The sequence below is a fragment of the Kogia breviceps genome, chromosome 14 (assembly GCF_026419965.1).
Source record: "Kogia breviceps isolate mKogBre1 chromosome 14, mKogBre1 haplotype 1, whole genome shotgun sequence".
Taxonomy (NCBI): domain Eukaryota; kingdom Metazoa; phylum Chordata; class Mammalia; order Artiodactyla; family Physeteridae; genus Kogia; species Kogia breviceps.
In genome coordinates this window covers 20433279-20457194 of record NC_081323.1, presented here as the reverse complement: position 1 = coordinate 20457194, position 23916 = coordinate 20433279, and the positions used below count along the sequence as shown (strand labels likewise).

At 44.3% G+C, this 23916-nt stretch overlaps 1 protein-coding gene across 4 annotated transcripts in view; it reads left to right on the top strand.

Moving 5' to 3' along the window:
• DHX35 (DEAH-box helicase 35) overlaps positions 1-23916 on the top strand; it is a 74456-nt gene that overhangs the window by 23455 nt on the left and 27085 nt on the right. For 2 of the 4 annotated variants that reach the window (XM_059036616.2, XM_059036615.2), the window contains exons 5-12: positions 1771-1875; positions 5359-5420; positions 6247-6316; positions 8246-8305; positions 15487-15599; positions 16548-16644; positions 17530-17688; positions 20451-20661. In XM_059036616.2, the coding sequence (XP_058892599.1) occupies positions 1771-1875; positions 5359-5420; positions 6247-6316; positions 8246-8305; positions 15487-15599; positions 16548-16644; positions 17530-17688; positions 20451-20661 (877 nt within the window). Of the gene's footprint in view, positions 1-1770; positions 1881-5358; positions 5421-6246; positions 6317-8245; positions 8306-15486; positions 15600-16547; positions 16645-17529; positions 17689-20450; positions 20662-23916 lie in introns of those variants that run through there. The other 2 variants (XM_067012323.1, XM_067012322.1) reach the window with 2 other exon arrangements.

Genomic DNA, 23916 nt, shown 5'->3' with positions numbered 1-23916 from the left:
CTAAAAAGGAATTTGAAATTAAAATCCATTTTGTAGCAAATGTATACAAATAGTAAAATAATAAGAGTAAATATGTTTGGCTTCATAAAATGATTACATTTTTATGGAGAGGTTGGTTCATTTTTGCTCATTCTTATGAGCTGGTTTTCCCCATAAGCTCCAGTATCTCTATGCATACATTCGCTGTTTGTACCATTTTTCAAGATTTATAGTTTAGTGTTCTGTAGGGTTGAAATTGAAACAGTAACAATAACAAAACTGTCCCTGTGAAACACTGGTTATTGGGAACTATAACCTCCAGAGGTAGAGCAGTGTAGGTTGAATTTCTGGTTTCATAAGATGTTTTGAAAGACTACATGGTGTACACCAGCTGCTCGATGACTGATTCTGTTTTGGCCTCTTAGATCTGTAATTTCAGGTCATCTGGCAGAACCACTTCTGATCCTCATCTGCTCTTCAGTTTCTTAAACACCAATGGTCAGATAACGCCCAGTGTGCTAGGCTCGCAGAGCTGCGTGCAGGGAGCCTCTGGGCTCCTGAGCCTGGGGCTGCTGCGGCCCGATGGCTGTAGCTGAAAGCTCTGCCTCAGGACACCTCCTGTGTCAGTTCATGTTCCAAACTCAGGATGCAGGGACTACATGGGGAGGTTGCCTCACCTGTGAAAGGAGGAGACGAGATGCATGGGGGTCGGTTGGTGGGCCGGGTCCCCAGGAAACTTCCATAATTTTGTTTCCCTTTGCTTCTTTATTAGTTAGATAGTTTACATAATGAGCATTAAACTCTCTTTTCTTTCAAGGTAAACGAAGTTATAAGCATTATTGTTCTTCCACTTTTATGTTTATTCAGTATTTCGGATATTTTCTATTAATAAGTTAATAGCCTTTGAATGGCCTTCTGGAGTAGTAGGAGATCTTGCGGTTGGATTCGTTTTTCTCTTTCCTACCCTCACCTTTTATTTGTCATCTATTGGTAGGTGAAAAATATATCTGTAGTTTATGGTCTTCATAATACATTATGTATTTTGTTTTCTGCTTTTACTTTATTACGTTAACTTGGATCCTTTGTTTATCTTCTCATCTGCCTTTTGTATAGTTTTCAACCTGCATTCTTGTCTCTATTTCCCCTTTTAATAGTTTTGGTAGCTGGGACTCTGTTGCAAAGTGTTTTAGATTATCTTGCTCTGGAAATGTTACTCTTTCGCTTCCAAAGAGAAGTGAGCATGGCCAAGTATTGAATTTGATCGTTCTTGTTCCCTTGCCTTCATGGTCCAGTGGAAGTTGTTTTATTTCAAGGCATGAAGACATGGAAATTTGTCCCTAGTTGGTGTGTTAAAGAAAGCTTTAGGAATAGGGTGAATCTTGAAATTTCTTTTTCCCTTTTTGCTTCACCCACCAGGAAATCTAGAGCTGAATTTGTGGCTCAACTTAAATAACTTAGGCCTATCTGTGTTTGAAAAATTTTCTCATTGACTTTGATCTTTTGAATTTTGTCTGTAATTCCTTTGATCCTAATCTGTAACATATTTACAGGATTCCATTTTTATTCTTATAAGTTGCCTCAAGTCAATTGTAGAATGAGGTGAGATACATAGAGTTGATAGCTGCAAGGTTTATCAGACTGGTTTTCTAATAACCTGCCCCTTCTCTTCTCATTTTCCACTGTGTTCAACATACTATTTAAAAAATAAGTGACCTTTAGATTTTTCCGTACTATGTGCTCTGGGCAGTAATTTCTGTGTCTCTATTTTCAGCATGATCTTTCTTCCCAAAGGTTGCAGGGAGAGTGGCTGAGGAAAGGGGTGCGGTGCTGGGCCACGAGGTGGGCTACTGCATCCGCTTTGATGACTGCACCAGCCCACTGGCTACGAGAATTAAGGTGAGGTGCGGAGCTGCTTTTCCTATTGTGAATAAGGAAGATTCTTTGCGGGGAGATAAAAACATGCAGCCATTGCTGCCGACTGAGGCACTGATACTGTGGCAGAAAGTGTATGAGAGCATCCTGGCCCTCAGGGAATTTAGTCTGCTGGGAGGTGCAGAGCACTTTCCGAGTCCTCGCATCTTAGCCCAGAAAGGACCTTGGAAGTAGAGTTAAGCCCTTGGTTCTCCAGATGAGGAGGTTGAGGACCTGGGAGGTCGAATGACCTACCTGACATTACGTGCGCATTGGTGATGGAACCATAACTCAAAACTGACCTTTCTCATGTTTGTTTTATTGTTTTCCCACCAATCCACATAGCTCACTAAATATAGAAACTTACCTGTAAAACACTTAAAAACAGGAACAAATACTGGGTGGGCCGAAAGGTTTGTTTGTTTTTTTCCCGTAAGATGGCTCTAGTAGCACTTAGTTGTCTTTAACTTCATTCGAGACAATTTTGATAAATTGTGTGTGACAGCTATCATAATCAGCGTGCGTTAAAAAAACATCAAAATTGGTGAATTTTTGTGTAGCCATTTTAATATTGAAGATGGAAGAAAAGAAGCAGCACTTTCGGCATATTATGCTTTATTATTTCAAGAAAGGTAAAAACGTAAAAAAAAAGATTTGTGCAGTGTATAGAGAAGGTGCTGTGACTGATTGAATGTGTCAAAAGTGGTTTGCGAAGTTTCGTGCTGGAGATTTCTTGCTGGACGATGCTCCATGGTCAGGTAGACCGGTCGAAGTTGATAGTGATTAAATTGAAACAGTAATTGAGAAGAATCAATGTTATACCGTGCAGGAAATAACCAACATACCCAAAATATCCAAATCAAACGTTGGAAATCATTTGCACCAGCTTGGTTATGTGAATCGCTTTGATGTTTGGGTTCCACGTAAGTTAAGCGAAGAGAACCTTCTGGATCGTATTTCTGCATGTGATTCTCTACCTAAATGTGATGAAAATGTTGCGTTTTTAAAGCAAATTGTGACAGCCAATGAAAAGTGGATACTGTACAACAGTGTGGAACGGAGGAGATGGTGGGGCAAGCGAAATGAACCACCACCAACCACAGCAAAGGCCGGTCTTCATCCAAAGAAGGTGATGTTGTGTATATGGTGGGACTGGAAGGGAGTCCTCCGTTATGAGCTCCTCTGGACAACCAAACGATTAATTCCAACAAGTACTGCTCCCAATTAGACCAACTGAAAGCGGCACTCGATGAAAAGCATCTGGAATTAATCAACAGAAAATGCATAATCTTCCATCAGGATACTGCAAGACTGCATGTTTCTTTGATGACCAGGCAAAAACTGTTACAGCTTTGCTGGGAAGTTCTGATTCATCTGCTGTATTCACCAGACATTGCACCTTTGGATTTCCTTTTATTTCGGTCTTTACAAAATTCTTTCTTTTTAAATAAATTTATTTATTTACTTATTTTATTTTTGGCTGCGTTGGGTCTTGGTTACTAGGAGCAGGCTTTCTCTAGTTGTGGTGAGCGGGGGCTACTCTTTTGGGGTGCGCGGGCTTCTCATTGCGGAGCACGGGCTCTAGGCGTGCAGGCTTCAGTAGTTGTGGCTTGTAGGCCTAGATGCTCCGCGGCATGGGGGAATCTCCCCTGACCAGGGCTAGAACCTGTGTCCCCTGCATTGGCAGGTGGACTCTTAACCACTGTGCCACCAGGGAGGTCCCTACAAAATTCTCTTAATGGAAAACATTTCAATTCCCTGAAAGACTGTAAAAGGCACCTGGAATAGTTCTTTGCTCAAAAAGGTAAAAAGTTTTGGGAAGATGGGATTATGAAGTTGCCTGAAAAATGGCAGAAGGTAGTGGAACAAAACGGTGAATACATTGTTCAATAAAGTTCTTGGTGAAAGTGAAGAATATGTCTTTTATTTTTACTAAAAAACCAAAGGCACTTTTTGCCCCATCCAATAGTATAAATTGATAAAGTGTAGGATTCGCAAATGTTATTTGCACTAATTAGAACTTTCCCATTTTCACATGATAATGGATTTTATATGTATGTACTTTGACCTCGTTGCTACTAGTAAAATAATTAGCCCCAATAGTAATCAGTGTAAATCAACTCAGCAGTGTCCACTGTGTATACCACTGTGCGAATCAGAGTCTCCCCAGTACTGTAAACAATGAATGAAATTGCTCTGATGAAATGAATACTGGTTGTTAGAAACTCAGTTACCTCAGCTTGCAACAGAGGAAAGCTGAAAATAGATGATCTAAATGTAGTGATTTGTAAAAATGTGGGCCTTGTTTTCTAAGTTTATGTATTTTGTTACCTTTGACATTCATTTTGCTAGGTAAAGGGGTTATTCTTCTATACCATCAAATATATTTACACGAGCTAAATTTTAGATAAGTTTCAGTGGACTGCATAACCAAATGATTCTTTCTAGAGGGTCTTTCATGAAAAGTTTTGTATTCCATTGGGTAGTAATTTCAGGGCACCCAGTTCTAGACTGGTGGTCTGTCATTGGTGGCAAGTTCTCATTTTCACTCCTATGTGTGTATGTGGCAGCTCGTGTCAGGTCCAAGAAAGATATGATGGAAAGGCACCCTGCTTTGAAAAACAAAACAAAAAGTAAAAATACTAAGATACAGTATGTGAGGGAAATGTTTAACTTGTTAAAGTACGGAACTGTTTTTGGGTGAGAATAACAGCATCTAGTTGTTACTGCATTTTTCTGAAGCATTTTATAAGCATTCATTAAGCTTAAATGATAATAGCTGCCATTCTTGAGCTCTCTGTGTGTGCTAGGGCCTGTGCTAAGCACTGTACATGTACTGTCTCACTCAATTCTCACAATAACCCTGTGAGGTGGATTCTTTTATTCTCTCCATTTTGCAAGTGAGGAATCAGGCTCAGAGAGGGTAAGTAACATGCCCACGGTTCACACAGCTAATAAGATGTAGAGCCGAGATTGGAACTCCCAGCAGCCTGACACGATAGCTTGTGTTCTTAACCACAACCCCATCCAGCCTCCCTAAAATAATATCAGATGAAGTTGAGGTTAATAACCTCAAGAGCTGCAAGTCTTTGGTCTTTGGGGATGTTGTAGGAACAGTGATCTCAGACTCACAGCATCCCCCTGGGCAGACACAGGTTTGCCTTCACTGCCTGTTCATCAGCAGCAGTACCAGTGGTACAGGCTTAGAGGAAGTGGGGCTTAGCCACTTCCTCTGAGCAAATGCATGTGAAATTTTGCTAAAAGATTTGCAAGCCCCATCTGAGGATCCCGTCTTCGAAATCTTGTTTGTGAACCATTCCATTGCTTGATAACCAAAATGTTGGGGTGTTTTCTCACAGTCCTTGGTGGGAATTGTCTTGTACACACACTGATGATGAGGTTGTATGTGTTTTAGTTGTACTTGAACTTTTTGAATTATTTCTGAACCTTTGTGTTTCTGTGTTTTAGTTTCTGACCGATGGAATGCTGGTCAGGGAAATGATGGTTGATCCATTGTTAACAAAATACAGGTAAATGTGTTTTTCCTGTGATAAGTTTCCTAAAGTTTCAAAAGTACACAAGTAGATTGAGAAGCATTTGTGTTAATAGATGGGATTCGCGACCATGCTCAGCTTTCCCAAAGCTTTTCTCCTTACTTTGGCTGTTAACCACCCGTGATGTTCTTTTCAGAATTTACAGTCACAACTGGGCTCATTAAAATCCCTGTCATTATTTGAACAGTCTGTTGACTTGTTTTTATCTTGCTGCAGGGTGACTGCAGAGGCACAGCGCAGAACCTGGCAGCATTTTGTTGAATGTAATATGCAGAGTCCAAATAATTATTTATACTTTCCCTTTCCTTGTGTGTCTCTGTCCATTGTTCATGGTGTTAAAGTGGTCCCACTCTGGCCCTGTGGTATTCTGGGAAAGGATATCACATTTGACTCACTGGTTCACACACGTGGCACAGCTGAGACCATGTGCCTCTTCGTGCTGTTTTCTGCAGTTTAACAGCCTTTGGGTGGGTGGGCTGTGTCCCGATTTTTATGTGCTCTGTGGGGTTACATGTTATATTGGAATTTAAAATCATGTATTAGATCCTGTTGGAATCCAGTGTGGGTGGTAATACTCTTTAGAAGTAGCAATAAATACACCATTTTCTTCACCAAGGTATGTTGATGTCACCATTTTTATTAGCTTAAGAGTTACCTCCTTGTCAAAGAGGAGTTACCTAGCGTTACTTTTGCTACAAGGTGATCGCATGGGGGCTAAATACCCAGCAGTCCCTTTGATGGTCTGGATGGGCTTGTGCAGTGGTTGGTTTGACGCTTACTGAGATTGTCCCTCTGATTCTAGTGTCATCATGCTGGATGAAGCCCACGAGAGGACCTTGTACACCGACATTGCCATTGGCCTGCTGAAAAAGGTACAGCTTTGCTTTTGTTTTTGTTTTGTTTGTTGTTTGATTAGGAAAGTCATTGTAGTAATTTAGAAAATCCAACAAAATACGGAGGAAAAAAATGAAAATCATCTATCATCCTATTCATTCAGAGACAGTCACCGGTAGAATGTTGGTATGTTCCCTTCTCTTCTTTTTTCTTTGTGCATCTTTTTGTGTGTGTACATGCGTCTGTTTTGGCAAGTGGGGATTGGATTGTATGTTCTAAGTTGTCTCTTGCATATTTTTCTTAACGTTACATCAAGATCATTTTCCTGTGTGGTTAAATATTCTGTGAAGACATTATTTTTAGTGGCTATTTAATCACGTCTCTACCATAAAGTATTTGACTCATCCGTTACTGTTAGGCATTTATATGGCTTCCAGGTCTGAAGTTATTTTAAATAATGTTGCAAGGAGCACTCTTGTAGTTAAATATGTTGCATTTCTGTTTCCTTTCATTCTTTCACTATTTATTATAAGAGATTTCAAGCACACCCCAGGGTAGAGAGAAGGATTTAATGACCCCCATGTGCCCATCATCCGGCTTCAACAGTTACAGCCCACAGCCAATTTTGTTTCAACCTTACCTGCATCCTCTCTTCCCTTCCTGTATTTTCTGGTTGTTTTCTTTGGACAAATTCCCATTCGCAGGAGTCTAGAAAGAGGTGATAGAGCATGGACTCTGGGTCAGACTGCCTGGCTTCAAATCTGACTCTGCTGAGTCTACTCATCTCTAAAATGGGACAGATACAAGTTTCTCTCTCTGTGCTGGTTTACTTTCCTATCTGATAGCCACTAGCCACCTTAGATTTTAATTAATTGAAATAGAATAAAATAAAAAATTCAATTCTTTAGTCACACTGGCTATATTCCAAGGGCTCTGTAGCCACATGTAGCTAGTGGCTACTGCATTGAGCAGAACCTCTCTGTCTTTGAAGAGTGTTCTCTTAGAGCAGCCCTATGACATAATTTGTTGTGAGGCTGAACTTAGAAAATGTAAAATTATTAAGATGGCACCTGACACAGGGTCACAAATAGACTGTGAGGTAACTTTCCCATTGGGAGGATGTCCACAGCTGGGTGAGGGGAAGGTGGGCTGGATTTCAGAGGCCCCTAGCCTCTTTGTGCAGTGCATATACTATACAACTGTACTCAGAGACCCGGGAATAGCACATAATTTAGTATATGCTATTGCTGTTGTTATTGTTATTTTCATTATTAATTTATTCCTTGGCCAAAGATTTAGACTTTTTGATACTTACGACCAGTTATCCCACCAGGTTATTGCCTTCTGAGGAATGGTATAACAAGGGGGCCTATTTCACTGAATCTTTGCTAACACTGAAAATAAATCTTCGCCAATGTGATGGATGAAAAAATAATTCCATTGTTGTTATACATTTTTGCTATAATTTATTTGATCATTTCTCCTATGCCTGTTGATCATCTGTTTCTTTGAATAACTGTTAGTATCTTTTGTCCATATTTCTGTCTCGATGTTATCATTTATTGTTTGTTTGCTTTTGATGTATTTTTTCATACTTTAACTGTATATACATAGATTCTGACTATCCAGAGACCCAGGTGTCAGGAAAAAAATGGTTTTACTTCTGGTAAATTCAGATTCAGCTTTTACAGCTCCTTTATACTCTCTATCCAATTTTTTTTTTTTTAGCTTTTTATCTTGGAAAATTTTGTCACACAGTTAGAAAGAATAGTCGAATGAGCCACCTTTTCACCTTGACTTAACAGTTATCAATTTGTGGTTGTTCTTCTTTCATCTTTAAGCTCCCCCCTCCCCCGGCAAAAAAGTACACACATTGGATTATTTTGTAATAAATTTCAGATATCAGATTATCTCATCTGTAAGTATTGCACTATTATCATTGTCTTTTTTTATGTCTTCTTTTTTAGATTCAGAAAAAACGAGGGGATCTTCGATTGATTGTGGCTTCAGCCACCTTGGATGCAGAGGTATGAGCATTTCCCCCTCTCGCCCTCTGTCCCCGGTTAGCACTGGGATTGTTGGACATGTCCTGGGGAAGCTACCTGCAGCAAGAGCTTATCTTTGGCAGGATGGCCTGCCTACCTTCCTTACGGGGCCATCCGATGTCCTAGATTCCATGTGATCAGAGGAAACTCCTTTTCAGCTTGTGGGTGGAAACTAGCCTGTAATTAATTGAGTTCATAATTACCTATTTGTCTTGTTTCTCTACATACTATGTTTTTCCCTACACAGGCAATTTCTTTTTATTACTCTAGTAGGAGGCTATATTTCTTGAATTTATGACTTTAGCATTTATATTGGGGGTACAGTTGAAGTTTTCCTTGTACAAATAATAATTTCCACACTATAATTTTTTATGGCTAAGTTTACATTATTTTTCTCTTTTTAAAAAAAAATTTTAATTGAAGTATAATTGATTTACAATGTTGTGTTAATTTCTTTTTTTAAAAGATTTTTAAAAAATAAATAATTTATTTATGTATTTGTTTTGGCTGCATTGGGTCCTCGCCTCTGCACGTCTAGCCACAGTGAGCAGGCGCCACTCCTTGCTGTGGCGCATGGGCCCCTCACCGCGGTGGCCTCCCCCGTTGCAGAGCACGGGCTCTAGGCGCGCAGGTTTCCGTAGTTGTGGCACGTGGGCTCGGTAGTTGTGGATCACGGGCTTCAGAGCACAGGCTCAGCAATTGTGGTACACGGGCCTAGTTGCTCCACGGCACGTGGGATCCTCCCGGACCAGGGCTCGAACCTGTGTCCCCAGCATTGGCCAGCAGATTTCCACCCACTGCGCCACCAGGGAAGCCCCTGTTGTGTTAATTTCTGCTGTACAGCAAAGTGATTCAGTTATACATAAAAATATATATGTTTCTTTTTAATATTCTTTCCCATTATGGTTTATCATGGGATATTGAATATAGTTCTCTGTGCTATGCAGTAGGTCCTTGTTGTTTATCCATTCTTATTTTTAAAATAACTTTATTTGTTTACTGATTTTTGGCTGCATTGCATCTTCGTTGCGGCGCACGGGCTTTCTCTAGTTGCGGCAAGCACGGGCTCCTCTCCCTTGCAGTGCGTGGGCTTCTTATTGTGGTGGCTTCTCTTGTTGTGGAGCACGGGCTCTAGGCGTGCGGGCTTCTGTAGGTGTGGCACGTGGGCTCAGTAGTTGTGGCTTGCAGGCTCTAGAGTGCAGGTTCAGTAGTTGTGGTGCACGGGCTTAGTTGCTCTGCAGCATGTGGGCTCTTCCCAGACCAGGGCTCGAACCCATGTCCCCTGCATTGGCAGGCGGTGTTTATCCATTCTATATATAAAAATGTATATCTGCTAACCCCAACCTCCCTCTCCATCCCTCCTCAAACCACCCCCCCTTATTTTTCTCTAAATGACTAATATTTTAGTTCAGACAGCAGTTCAGCTCAACACATAATTTTGACCACTTGCTACACGCACACACACACACACACACACACACACACACACACAGATCACAGTTCTGGCTACAGGTGATTCATACACTTCCTGACTTCTCCAGGAAGCAGACACATAAATAGATATTTGAGGTTCAGTTTGTTCAAGGTGCTGAGACAGCCAAGGAGGGGGTGCTCACTCTCTAGACATCTGGAGGATGTCCAGAAGCTTTCGCACAGGAGGGACATCCCACCTGGGTTGGCAAGATGCACAGAAGTTCACCAGATGGGCGGGGGTGGGGAAGTGGGGAAGTGCATCCTAAACATGCCCAGAACCACGGGGGCATGAAACCATGTGTTCAAGGGGCTGTGAGTCAAGTATGAGGTGGGAGTCGTACCTCGCCCGTGGCCCCCACGGGGGCTGATGTGCCCCGTTCACCTCTCTGTCTCCTTCCAGCTCCTTCAGCGCTCCTCATCTTGCTGCCTCACCTTGCTGTTCCCCAGAAAGACCTAAGCATGCTTCTGCTCTCGGTGGGGGGACCTCTTTCTAGACCTCTCTTACCCCAGACGTTCTCATGGCTTTGCACTCATTTCATTCCAGTCTTGATCAGATAGTAGCTCCTCATTTTTTCCGTTTAGCACTTCTCACTAGCTAACATATGCATATCTGGGTGTTCGTTTATTGTATGTCTCCCATCACTAAAATGTAAGCACCGTGAAGACTGGGACTCTGACTGTCTTACTCTATGTTATCCCTTTCATCTAAAACAGTGTCTGGCACGACAGAGCAGGGACTTTGGGTTGAATGAATCTTAGTTGAATGGAAAGCGATGGGAGATTCAAATGGAGAGGCTGGTGGGGGTCAGATGGTGGGAGGCCTTACAGGCCACGGGAAGGAGGAAGGACTCACCCTGCTTTTCAGGAGCCCCAGCAGAGAGTGAGGCATAGCAGTGACTTGATTGCATTTGGGTTCTAGAAAGATCACTCTGGGTGCTGTGTAGAAGAGATAACAGATGTGGAGATCCCAGTCAGGAGGGCAGTTCTGTAATGCAGCTGAGATGAAAAGGGCCTGGCTCTTGGTATCCCTGTGGCTTCTGGGATGCAGAACAACTGGAGGGAGGAAAACCTCAGCATGGCTGAGAGAGATGCCTGCATGTGCCCTGGCTGGTTTCTCGGACCTTCTCACGGGCTGTAGGAGTCAGTTGTCTTAGGTCTGCCCACCATAACTCTTGGGTTAAAGCTCTCTGTTGCCCTCTTTGATGAATTCTTACACCCTTCACCCATGATACGGGCTGGAATGCTATTTTGAAGGCTGCACCTGACCTCATCTCCTATTATCTCCTCCATGACTAAGTTGCCCAGAACATCTTCTCTATTTTACCCCTTATGTTCGTCACCATCCCCCTTTTAAAAATTATTCCCAATAGTTTTTATTGTGCTTGAAGTCTATAACATCCAAGCCTTTTCTTAGAATCATTGTTAATACTAATTTCTTGCTTACTTTTTTTTCGCCTTTCATTGTCTTTGGTTGTGGCATGGAGATTTAAAAACATAGCTCCTTTCTTTTCTGCCTACTGTAGTTGATAGAGACGGACTTCCTGGAAGTGATTTTTTTTTAGGTGGGAAAGTGGAATGTAGGAGTTGTGTCACACCTTGAGCGCGCCAGGACGCAGGGGTTGCTGGGATGTCGGCAGCATTCACGGGGTCCTTGGGTGGGCTCGGCCAGTGAGGGGGGAGTGAGGTCTGTGTGTGAGTGAGGGGGGACCCAGGTGGGTGTGGGTACACGTGGGGTGTGGAATGTGTTCCCAGGTGAGAGAGAGCGAGGAAGAGGAAGGAGTGGGCTGAAGTGGATGAGAGAGGAAGAGTGTGTGGCCGTGGGAGTGGGATAGGGCGTGGCTCAGGTAACATTTTGCCCTAGAGGCCCAGGGGGACCAGAACTCATCCCCGGTCCCCCAGCTGCTGGATCTGTGGGCGACGGACTCATTCCAAGCTCCAGTGCCTGGAGGGATAGATACCACCCGCTCTGGTTTCGCTCAGGGTGTGGGGTGGCCCAGCCTGCAGGTGAGGACACCAGTGACGGCGGCTGGGAAGCAGAGGCAAATGGGGTTTGACGGGAGCTGAGCAGACAGTCGCCTTGATTGGTTTAGCTGTTTTTGAGCCTAATTAAGTCAGCAATTACAGAATATGACCGGGTATAACTACGAAGTATTTATTGACCATTGTATCACATGGTGTTGTTTTTCTTTTATTGGCTTCCATTCACACGGCAGAAAATATGATCGCTGACAGCTCCCGCAGTGTTTTGTCACCGGTCCAGCTTGAAGAGAGAATAATTTCTCTTTCTAGATTCCTCAAGAAGGAATTTGGGGTCTGCTGGGGTCAGGAATCCGCTTGGGACCATTCTGCATGGGCCAGGGGTGGGCAGGTCATGTCGGCGTGGCTGTTGGGGTCCAGTCCTGTGGGTCAGATCAGAGCCGCTGCCGGGAGGAAGCTGGTGAGCTGGGAAGGCAGTGCACCAGGCGTCCACGTCGTTTACGTTCCATTTCGTAGACGAGCCTCTTCCTCTGTGTCATTTTATGTTTCTCACCATGTGTCTGTGTCAGTGTGATCCATGTCTTTGAAACTTGACTTAAACTCTTATTTTCTAGGTGGGTTGAACCCATTTCACTCCTCCTGGTCCTTCTGCCTCAAGATGCATACACTGCTGATACTATATTTATTTGCTTTCTAATCCATATTTTATATTTCCAAATAAAGATAAAAGATACAGATCTTAAGGATAAAAATCTCATGCCTTCTCACTTAATGCTGAGTTTGATTTCTTGAAAGAGTAACTCCCTGTCTTTACCCCTCAGCACCACAGATTCCTTAACAGAGGAGGTGTAGCCGTCTACTCTCACAACAGTGTTAAGCCTTCATCCTCCTCCCTGTTCTGCTTGCCTTTTTGGTCCAAAAAGCCCGTCTGCTAAGCCTTTTTAAAAATCCTTCTCTTCCGCCTGCAGCTTCTGGAGCTCCACCTTCTCCCCTCTCTCCGCCTCCTTGATGTCTTCCCCAGGCTCCCTTGCTGGCTGCTCTTCCTTCTCCAGGCTGTTCATCTTCATGGCCCCTGGTTCAGCGGATGCTTCCACTTTCGGCCTCTTAACTGGGCTCCTTCGCTCCAGCCTGGGCTGCCAGCAGCGGGCTAGTCACAGACCATGAAACTCATGGACCCACGACTCCTACAAACTCGTGGCTCTCAGCAGCTCTACGGCAGTCCCTTTCTCATTGTCATAGTCATTTGGGCTCAGGACATTCATTGCTTTAGGAAGTTGCTTCTTCTCTGTGTGTGTGTGTGCGCGCGCGCGTGTGTGTGTGTGTGTTTAGCTTTAGGAAGTTTTTACCCCCGATTGAGTAAGAAGTAATTCCATCGTCCCCATTGCTTTAGGAAGTTGCTTCTTTGTGTGTGTGTGTGTGTGTGTGTGTGTGTGTGTTTGTGTGTGTGTGTGTGTTTAGCTTTAGGAAGTTTTTAGCCCCGATTGAGTAAGAAGTAATTCCATCGTCCCCAGCATGCACGTGTGCCCTCACACTCACGGTGGCCAGGTCCCATCTGTCACACTTCTGGAATGCATTGCTTTCACACTGCCCCCGTTCATGCTTTCATTCTTTGTCCTCTGAGCTGTTGTAATAGCTTCCTTAACTAGTCGGCTGGGCTCCAACCTCTGATCGCCCCCACCCTTCTCCAGGATGGCCTCCAGACTCAGGGATGCAGAACAGGTCTGATCACCTCACACCCATCTTCGCTACCCTTGTCTTGCCCGTCTAATAAAGTGCCTGTGGAGTATGACATTTGGACCACTTCAGAATGATCACTACGATCACTTAACGAGTACTGTTCGAGGCCAGACCTGTGCCAAGTGCAGTCAGCCACACTTTATAGGAGCAGCAGCCTTGCAGGGTGTAGAGAGCAGTGCATCCATTTTGTCAATGAGACAACCAACTCAGAGATGAGACGGGCCTGCCCTAGACCTTGAGCTGTCTCCTCCATCAGGGGCCCCTTTGCATCTTAGTCTACGCTCTGCTGTCATCCTAGGAAGGGGGTACCTCTTCTCCTTCCTAGCTGGTAATAATCGTCCTCATCCTTTCAGGCTTAGCCAGGGGATACTGCTGCCTCCAGGAAGCCCTCCCTACAGCCAGTCATTATTGGTCTTTCTTCCTCCCCGAATTGTAACTCGCAGCTCTTTTCTGGTCATCCAGTCACTGGCCCTCGGTTTATGTTACGATTGGTCCTTTGCACTCCTTCCTCCCTGGCTTATTCACTCTCTGGGGGAGTGGGATGGAATCTCTTCTCCCTTGTTTGTGCATCACTTGTAGCGTGCCCATGCTGTGCACACCACAGGACACAGGAAGGCTGAAGTCGCTTGCAGAGAGTTTACCCGGAAGAAGCGTGGAGAGTGGTGCCATGTGGTTCTTCATAGCACAGTGCAGTTCTTTTGTTGGCCTGAGTCTTGTTTTCTTATGCCTGTGCTTACTCTTTTCACACACAACTTTGAGGTTAACGTGTAGCATCCAGCTATTTTGTAGTTCAATCCAGTGGACTCTTTTAGAAGTGCTCCTCCAAGCCCTTTCACAATGCGCTCGATGCAGGTCCTCAGGGCACCCCTGGGCTCCCAGTTTCCAGGAGCAGGTGTGGGTGTGTTTAGGGAAGATACCTGGGAACTAAAGAAGACAGGCCTTGTGATCACATGGCCAGGCCTCCTAGGAGAAGAGAAAGTGATGCTGGGCCAGGCCTCGGGGGATCGGAAGGTCACTGAGAGTCAGATAATGGTGTGCTCCATCTTACAGGATGTCTGTGCCCCTGCAGCTAGACAGCAGCCAGCCCCCCTCCAGCACTCTGTGTCCTGCCGGCTTGGTCACTCGGTTCTTCTCGGTCTCAACTTCTCTGTGTGTCTTGGGTCACATGCCCCAAGAGGGCATCTTTGGTGGAGTTTCCCTCCCCCATTGTTGGCCAGTGCTCTCACGTCAGGCCTCCCTATAGACTGCAGGTCTGATGGTCAAGTGCCGTTGAAGAGGACGTGGTCACCTATTCAGGAGGAATTGCCAAGAGCCACTCTTCTCAACAGGGTCCTGTGGGAGCATCGGAGAAGTGAATGCTTGCCAACCTGCCCCATACAAAGTGTTGTGCTACTTCCTGTGGGGCATATAAAGATGGAGAGGACTCTGTCCCTGTGCATATAGAGTACATGCAGATCTGTAACTGTGCTACCAGGGGCACATCTACTGTTCATAGACGTGTACGCTTCCTTTATACACTGACAACTTGTGTGATCAGAGCTGTGCTTTCCAGATCAGAGCTACACATCAACCTGATTTAATCCATATTAAACTTGAGTTACGCCTTCTGACCTAATTTTCTGTTAAATAAAATATGGGGGTTGGGGGCGGAGGGTGTGGGTGGGTTAAGATCAATAGCACAGCTGCATGTTGACTCAGATGCACTGCTGAATGCAGTTTGGAAATCTCACTTTTATCATTTCTATCAAGTCTTCAATAAAGAGTCTGTCATTGAAATGTGATTCTCCAAAATTGCAATAATAAAAATATGATTTTTAATAATTATTTTGTAACCCCCTAGTCTGTATTATATATATCCAATCCCTACTCCCCACCCTCTGCTCTGCCAGTTTTATATTGTTTTCTTTCTTTCCATGAGTTACTATGAACCTTTTTTTTTTGAGAGGAATGAAGAATTGATTTTTTTTTTCTTCTAGAAATTTTGGGATTTCTTTAATCAAAATGACACCAGTGACCCAACCAGGGATACGTGCGTGATCCTTACGGTGGAAGGGCGAACATTCCCCGTGGATATCTTTTATCTACAAAGGTTTGTTGATCGTTGCATTTTTAATGAGCGCGATTAGAAAACTAGGCCTGTTCTGTGGGATGAGAAGCAATTGCATCTGCTTGCGGCTCTGAGGGCGATGTGCCAGACTGCTGAGGAGGGACGGGTGTGTTTTGCACCTCCCATCATTGATAGGGTGTTCTGGAGCCCTGCTCAGTATCACTGCTGGATTTCGTTTAAACTCTCCATGCTGATGTGCAGGTTTCTATGACTCTGTGGTCCCTGGGCTCAGCTGGAAAGAGCCAAATGGTAACAGTGTCGCAGGGAGGAGGGTTCTATAGTTGTCGGAACTGGGCTTTACAAGACTGTCTGTCAGCTTGGGCAGTATTAGTGATTTGAATCATTTGGTTCTCAGCTCTTTACATCTTAGCAAGAAGGCCTGCTTGATATTTTTGGGAGGAGCCTCCTTGGACAGGAAGGAGTCATCCTAATTCCTACCCCTAGTCACTGGACAGACAAAGACCAGGAGCCTGGGCCAGTGGCAGATGAATCCAGAGAGTTGTGGGCTTGACTTCTGAGTGATTCAAGTGGGACAGGATACCCATTAGCTCCTGTCAGACATGCTGCCAGTGGTCAGGAGGGGAAATAGAAAGAGTATGGGATTCAGCACTGGGACCACAGATCTAGTTTCCCTGGCCAGGCATCCTTGCATGCTAAAGATAGGACATCTGTTTGCCTGGGTTTATTGCTTTTATGTCTCTGCAAATAAAGCCAAAAATCATAGTTTACATGTAATTATGGATTGTTTTTGAATGCCACATTTAAAAAAAGAATGAATGTTTATTTTATCCATAATTATTCATATATTGATTACCTGCTGGGCAGGCCCAAACTAACTTTCACGAGGCTTTGCTGCCAGATTACTAGGGTAATTGATCTATAATTAATGAGCATATTCTAGTGATGAATTTATCTCACACAACTTTTCAGTCCTGTTCCAGATTATATCAAATCAACTGTAGAAACTGTGATGAAAATTCACCAGACAGAGGGAGATGGAGACATATTAGCATTTCTCACTGGCCAGGTAATTCCGTCGGACCTTTTCTCTGTGGTGAACAGACATGTTAAGGCAGCACTAGAATTTATACAGAGGCCTGTTACTTTACTTAGCCACTGATTTCATGTTATATTGTATTTTGTGGTTACTTGATTACATAAAAAATGGTTTAGTTTGATGTCATTCATCTATTAACTCAATTGCCAGAGAGTCATTAGTTCCTGCCTGTTCTGTCTGCAGAGGGTTAAATGTATTTTAAATTTATTAGCTAATTCCAGAGAAAATTAGAGAGTTCAATGGGCCGTTTTGATACCAGAATTGAATACTGCATGAGGTACATTTTGTGCATCCTTGTTGCTGCTGCAGCCCCTTTTCCCAACGATACCTTTGCAGCTCAGCCTGGAGGGGACAGGTAGGCACATCACTGGAAAAACAACTGAACAAGCCCAAATGCTCACTCAAGATTGTAGCTCTGTTCAGAACTACCTTCTAGTTGTAATCATTTCCACTGTCAAACATTTTCCATGGTTCAGTAATCTTTTCTAGGGAAAGCTTATAGTGATTTTGTATGCCACAACTTGTCCGTATGTATGCCACGCTGTTTGCCACAGAGCATAAAAAAAAAACTCACTAAAAGTCATAGTTTTGGTGTATCAGGAATTCTTCTGTTGACTGCAGATAGTGTAGATTTCAGTGATTAACCTGACAGGTGCAGACTTTCACTCCCGTCGGCACCATTGTTCGGTAGCATTTGATCGAATACCACCCCAGCGTGGAACGTGATGGCTCTGACAGTCATGAATCTGACCACATTTAAAATCCTCATCCCAACCTTCATTTTCTTGCAGCATGATGAAATGACATGCTTCAAATTGATCTCATTTTCTTTGGTTCCTGGTTCGATGATTTTAGGAAGAGGTAGAAACTGTTGTGTCTATGCTGATTGAGCAAGCTCGAGCACTGGGTCGGACTGGGATGAAGAGACACCTTCGGGTTCTCCCCATGTACGCGGGACTGCCTTCCTTCGAGCAAATGAAAGTGTTTGAAAGGGTGTCACGCACTGTCAGAAAGGTGAGACTAACCCGAGGACCAAGGACTATAATCACGTTGGTGCTCCTTTGCTATCCACTAGAAAGATTTATTTTATTTTATTAAAAACATTTTTTTTAAATTGAAGTAGAGTTGATTTACAATGTTGTGCCAGGCTCTGCTGTGCAGCAAAGTGACTCAGCCACACACATACGTACATTCTTTTTTACATTCTTTTCCATTATGGTTTATCCCAGGAGACTGGATATAGTTCCCTGTGCTATGCATTACGACCTTGTTGTTTATCCCTTCTAAACGTAACAGTTTGTATCTGCCAACCCCAAACTCCCAGTCCATCCCTCTCCCTCCCCCCACCCCCTTGGCAACCACAAGTCTGTTCTCTACGTCTGTGAGTCTGTTTCTGTTTTGTAGATAGGTTCATTTGTGCCATATTTTAGATTCCACATATAAGTGATATTATACGATGTTTGTCTTTCTCTTTCTGACTGACTTCATTTCGTATGATAATCTCAAGTTGCATCCGTGTTGCTGCAGATGGCATTATTTCACTCTTTTTTATGGCTGAGTAGTATTCCATTGTATATATGTACCACACCTTCTTTATTCATTCATCTGTCGATGGACATTTAGGTTGTTTCCATGTTTTGGCTGTTGTGAACAGTGCTGCTGTGAACATAGGGGTGCATGTATCTTTCTGAATTACAGTTTTGTCCGGGTATATGGAAAGATTTATTTTAAATTGAAGTAAAATTTGCCAAATAGGAAGGTCTCTTTAAGAACTTAAAGTCCATGTTTCTGTGCAGCAGATCGAAAAGCGCACAATAAATAATGTGTTGCAAAGATTTCTAACCCTGCCCCACGTAAGGTTTAGTAATTATCAGAGCAGGTGACTTCTCTTTGCTTTTCTTCCTGCCTAATCTTTCCCCATCATGTGATACTACCTTGGTTTAAAGGACTGTCTTGGTGGATCGTGATCAGTCAAGCACACTAGATTAGTTTCTACAAAATGGTTTCTAAACCATTTGTTTGAAGCATCAGTTTGCCTATAGAGCCAAGTTTGAGTCAGTTAATTCAAGGTATGGCTTAAACATCCTTGGCCTTGAAATTGGGGTGGGGAAGGGTGTGGTGAGAAGCATCGGTTTAAAGGAGCCAGTAGGCAGCCAGTCTGCTTCCTGTTCATCGCCTCCCTGGGCCTTGCTCTGTTTTCCCTTCCGTCAGATGAGGAAGGTACAGAACTGGCCCGAAGTCAGCTTAGAGTAGCTATTTATCAGCAGGTGGCAGAGAACACAGTAGGTGAGGGATGACAGGTCTGAGGATCCCCTCCCAACTTCAGGCCACTTGCAAGAGGACACCTTGCCTCCTGGCCATTGGGACAGAGCAGCTCAAGTCTGTCCAGTCAAACGTGACCTGCAGCCAACTAGTCAGGAGGCCTGGGTTACCGTGTGCCCTAGGATGAGTTACTCAACCCTGAGGCCCAGTTTTCTCAGCTGTAAAGCATGAATAACAGTAAGTTTTAACTTTTTTTTTTTTTTTTTTTTGCGGTACGCGGGCCTCTCACTGTTGTGGCCTCTCCCGTTGCGGAGCGCAGGCTCCGGACGTGCAGGTTCAGCGGCCATGGCTCACAGGCCCAGCCGCTCCGCGGCACGTGGGATCCTCCTGGACTGGGGCACGAACCCACGTCCCCTGCATCGGCAGGCGGCCTCTCAACCACTGCGCCACCAGGGAAGCCCAACAGTAACTTTTAGATAGATGATTTTATAGCATAAAATCCTGACTCTAGTATGTAAAAATGGTAGGAAGATTTTTAATAAAATGATCAATGTAAAAGTGCCCGAAAAAAGTTCTAAGTGCTATCTGTACGTGTCTCCTGCTGCTTCACAACATCCAGGGGCAGCGCCCAGTGCCCTTAGAATAAAATGCAAACCCCTCACACGGCCCAGAGACTGTGCATGATCTGGTCCCCGCCTCCCTCCTAAGCTCATCTTGTATTTATTTACTCTGGTCTCTGGTTGCATTGGCTGTTTCTCCTTCCTCTGCCTGGATCCCTGTAGGGCTGGCTGCTGCTTATTACTCAGGTCTCAGCCCCAAATCATCTTTTAGAGAGGCTTTCCCTGGCCATCTAACCTGAAGTAGCACACTCCATTATTATAATATAATATATGATGTATACATTGAATGCTACATAATATTAGAGTCTTACCCTGTTGCATTTTCTTCCCAGTCACTCTCTTGTTTATGTTCATTATTTCTCTACCCAAACACTCATACTGGAATGTAGACTCTTGTTCATCATACATTCCTGGCAGCTTGAAGAGTGCCTGGCAACGTGCAGACCCTCAGAAAGCAGTTAGAATGTGAGTGAGCAAATGACTAGACATGTACAAGGTGGTGATTTACTTAAGTTGTACAAAAGGTAAAAACTAACAATTGTTGAATGTTACTCTGGGCCAAGTACTCCAGGTACCAGGCTGTAATCACTTCATGTATATTTCACATTTAATCCCCTTAAGAACCCCCGGAGGGGGTAAATATTATTATGAAGACAAGGAAACATGTTCAGGAGGTTAAGTAATTTGTTCAAGGTCCCACACTTAGGGACAATTCAAACCCAGGGCACCCTAACCCCAAAACTCATTATGCCCTATCCAGGATACCAAACTGCCTCTCACAGGTTCTGCACTGTCAGAAATGTCTTTAAATCTTTTAGGATTTTGATTAGTTTATTCTGAGTGAAAAGAACCAAATAACTTTTACCCTTACTCTCCTTCCTGTGGGGAGCCTAGGTGATAGTGGCCACCAATGTAGCAGAAACCTCCATCACAATCAGCGGGATTGTGTATGTGATTGACTGTGGCTTTGTGAAACTCCGAGCCTACAACCCTAGGACAGCTATTGAGTGCTTGGTGGTGGTCCCAGTGTCCCAGGCATCAGCCAGCCAGCGAGCAGGACGTGGTGGCCGCAGCCGCTCAGGAAAGTGTTACCGCCTTTATACAGGTAAGTTTGGCTTTTTTTTTTTTCTTAACGAGTTTTGACTTTCTAATACTCAGCCTGGGCATCAGAGAATATTACAGATATCTACCATCATAGGCAAAACTTAACATAAGATCCAGACTTCCCCCACCAGGCCCTCGGTAATCTGGCCTCCACCGCCTTCCTCCCTCCAAATGTGTCACTTCTTTGCTACCGCTCCCTGCTGGCCAAAGCTGGACCATGAATCACTGGTTATTTGACATCTCTTTTCTAACCTAGTGTCTGTGCCTCAGCCTCTCTATAGCTGTGTGACGTGTAGCTTGGGCCCTGCGGCTCAGGTCCTGTCTTTCTTACCTTTCCCTTAGCTTCGTGTGCCATTTTCTTGTTCTGGGATCCTTGAATCCTGTGGGTCCTCGCATTGGGTTCCATCTTTTTCTTTAAATGTTTATTTATTTATTTTCTTATTAGTCATCCATTTTATACACATCAGTGTACACATGTCAGTCCCAATCTCCCAGTTCATCCCCCCACCACCACCCCCCCACCGCCGCTGGGTTCCATCTTTACCTCTGGTTCAGAGCATCTTTGCAGAGCGAAACTGGCAGGATCTCTCCTGAGGCTCATTGATAGAAAGCAATTAGTTGGTCAACTCCTGCTCTGTGCCATGCACCATGCTAGGCTCTGAGGGAGCAAAATGAAATGACAAGACTGTCCCAGCTCTGAAGGAGCTTTCTCTCCAGCTAGATGACAGCCTTACCTACGGAAAATGATGTCCCCAGAGCTGCTCTTTCCTTCTTTGTACTTCTCTTTTGTGGACAGTGGTATCAAGGTTTCTCTCAGTTGTCCAGACTTAATTTTCAAATCATTTTTAATTCCCTCCTCTGCCCAATATCCATCTGCAGTCATGTACCAGATCCAGGGGGTTTTACCACTTATCTCTTCTTTGCTTTCTGGTTACCGTCATCCTTGTTCAGTCCTTGACATCATTTATTCGTTTAGCAAATGTTTACAGAGCACCTGCTCTGTGCCAAGCATGGAGACGAGGCTTGGAAATCTAGGGCTAGGTGAGACATAGTCTGTGGCCACGTGACTGACAGCTTGGTGGTGGAGATAGGCTCATGAACAGATCAGCATATTATGGGGTGATAGGGTCACCTTACTGGAATGAGCCTTGGAAGCAGAGAGCAGGGAGTTATCCTGTTGGAGCGGGCGCCGCAGTTGGTAATTGAGCCCAGTCTTATTGGCAGCCCAGTAGTTAATCCAGGTGAAGGGATAGCAGTGGAGATTAGATTCCAGCACACCAGGCTGAGGGAGTGGAATGTACCAGTACTTGGAGGGGAGGAAGGGGGTAAAGAGGATTCATGGGAGGGAGGGGGAAGGCAGAGCCTGAAACCAGAGAGGTGAGGGTCTTCTACTGAAGGTGCTAAGGAGGAATGATGGAAGTGCAAAGAGGAGAACCAGGGCTAAAAGAGGAACTGAAATACGGGGAGGACGGAGTTTTAAGAAAACAAACAAACAAACAAACAAACTATTAAGGTGAAATTTACATAACATGAAATTAACCATTTTAATTGGACAGTTCAGTGGCATTTATTATGGTTCACAGTGTGCAAACACCACCTTTATCTAGTTTCAAAACATTTTCATCACTCCAAAGTAAAACTAACCCATTAAGCAGTTTTTCCTCCATCTCTCCCTGCCCCCAGCCGCCGACAGCCACCAACCAACAGTCTTTGTTCTGTCTTTCTGGATTGACAGTCGGCCCTCCGTATCTGCAGATTCAACCAACTACACACTGAAAATATTTGGGAAGAAAATCCCAGAAAGTTCCAGAAAGCAAAACTTGAATTTGCCCGCACACCAGCAACTGTTTACATAGCGTTTACATTGTATTAGGTACTATAAGTAATCTAGAGATGATTTAAAGTATTCAGGAGGATGTGTGTAGCTTATATGCAAATACTGCGCCATTTTATATAAGGGACTTGAGCATCCTCAGATTTTGGTATTGGCAGTGGGGGAGAAGGGTGTCCTGGAACCAATCTCCTGTGGATACCAAGGGAAGACTGTATCTGTTTTGGATATTTCATATAAATTAAATCATATAATATGTTTTGCGTCTGGTTTCTTTCATTCAACGTAATGTTTTCCAGGTTCATTTACGTTGTATTAGTACTTCAATCCTTTTTGTGGCTGAATAATATTATATGGATGTACCACAATTTGTTTATTCATTAGCTGATGGCTGTTTCCACCTTTTGGCTATTGTGGATAGTGCTGCTATGAACAGCATGTATGTGTACTTGTTTGAGTACCTGTTTTTTTCTTTTTTTTTTTTTTTTTTGCGGTACACGGGCCTCTCCCTGCTGTGGCCTCTCCCGTTGCGGAGCACAGGCTCCGGACGCGCAGGCTCAGCGGCCATGGCTCGGCCCAGCCACTCCGCGGCATGTGGGATCTTCCCGGACCAGGGCACGAACCCGCGTCCCCTGCATTGGCAGGTGGACTGTCAACCACTGCGCCACCAGGGAAACCCTGAGTACCTGTTTTTAATTCCTTTGGGTATACACCTAGGAGTGGAATTGCAGGGTCATACGGTAATTCTTTGTTTAACTTGAGGAACTCAAGTTACTTTTAAAGAAGAAATGGCCAGCATCATCTCATGCTCCAAATAAACCAGTAGACTGTGGACTAAAGATTGGCAAGTGGATTTGGTTAAAAGGTCACTGGAGTCCTTAGCATGAGCAGTTTTAGTGGAGGTGAGGTTGAGGAGAGGCCATGTAATGGGCTACGTTAGATCCAGCCTCTAGGCTTTCTCCGCTAGCCTGCTTCCAGAAAACGCAGCTCTGAGCAGGGTGCTACCTGCTCAGACCCTTAACAGTTTCCCAGGACCTTACGGGACTATTTCTAGCTTGTCTTCTCCTGTTGTCCACCAGCACCCACCCTACGCTGCATCCCTGCTGAGCTGCACTCTTCTTGGACATACCTTCTGTTTTCCCACATCCACCTCTCAAACCTTTGATACCTGTCCATGGGCTGTTTCCTCTGCCCAGCAGATCCTCCTTATCCTTGAAATCCTCTCTCACATATCAGTGCCCTCAAATGCCTTCTCCCACCAGCTGTCCTTCCTTCTTCCCTCTGCCTCCATTTCTCTTTGGGAGGACCCCTCACTGGGACCTAGCCTGTTCCTCATCTTGGTCCCAGGCCCCTTTGAATCACTGAAACTTCTCAAGAGCCATTGGCCTACAGCTCCTGCAGCTCTTGGCCCAATGCCTTGTGTAC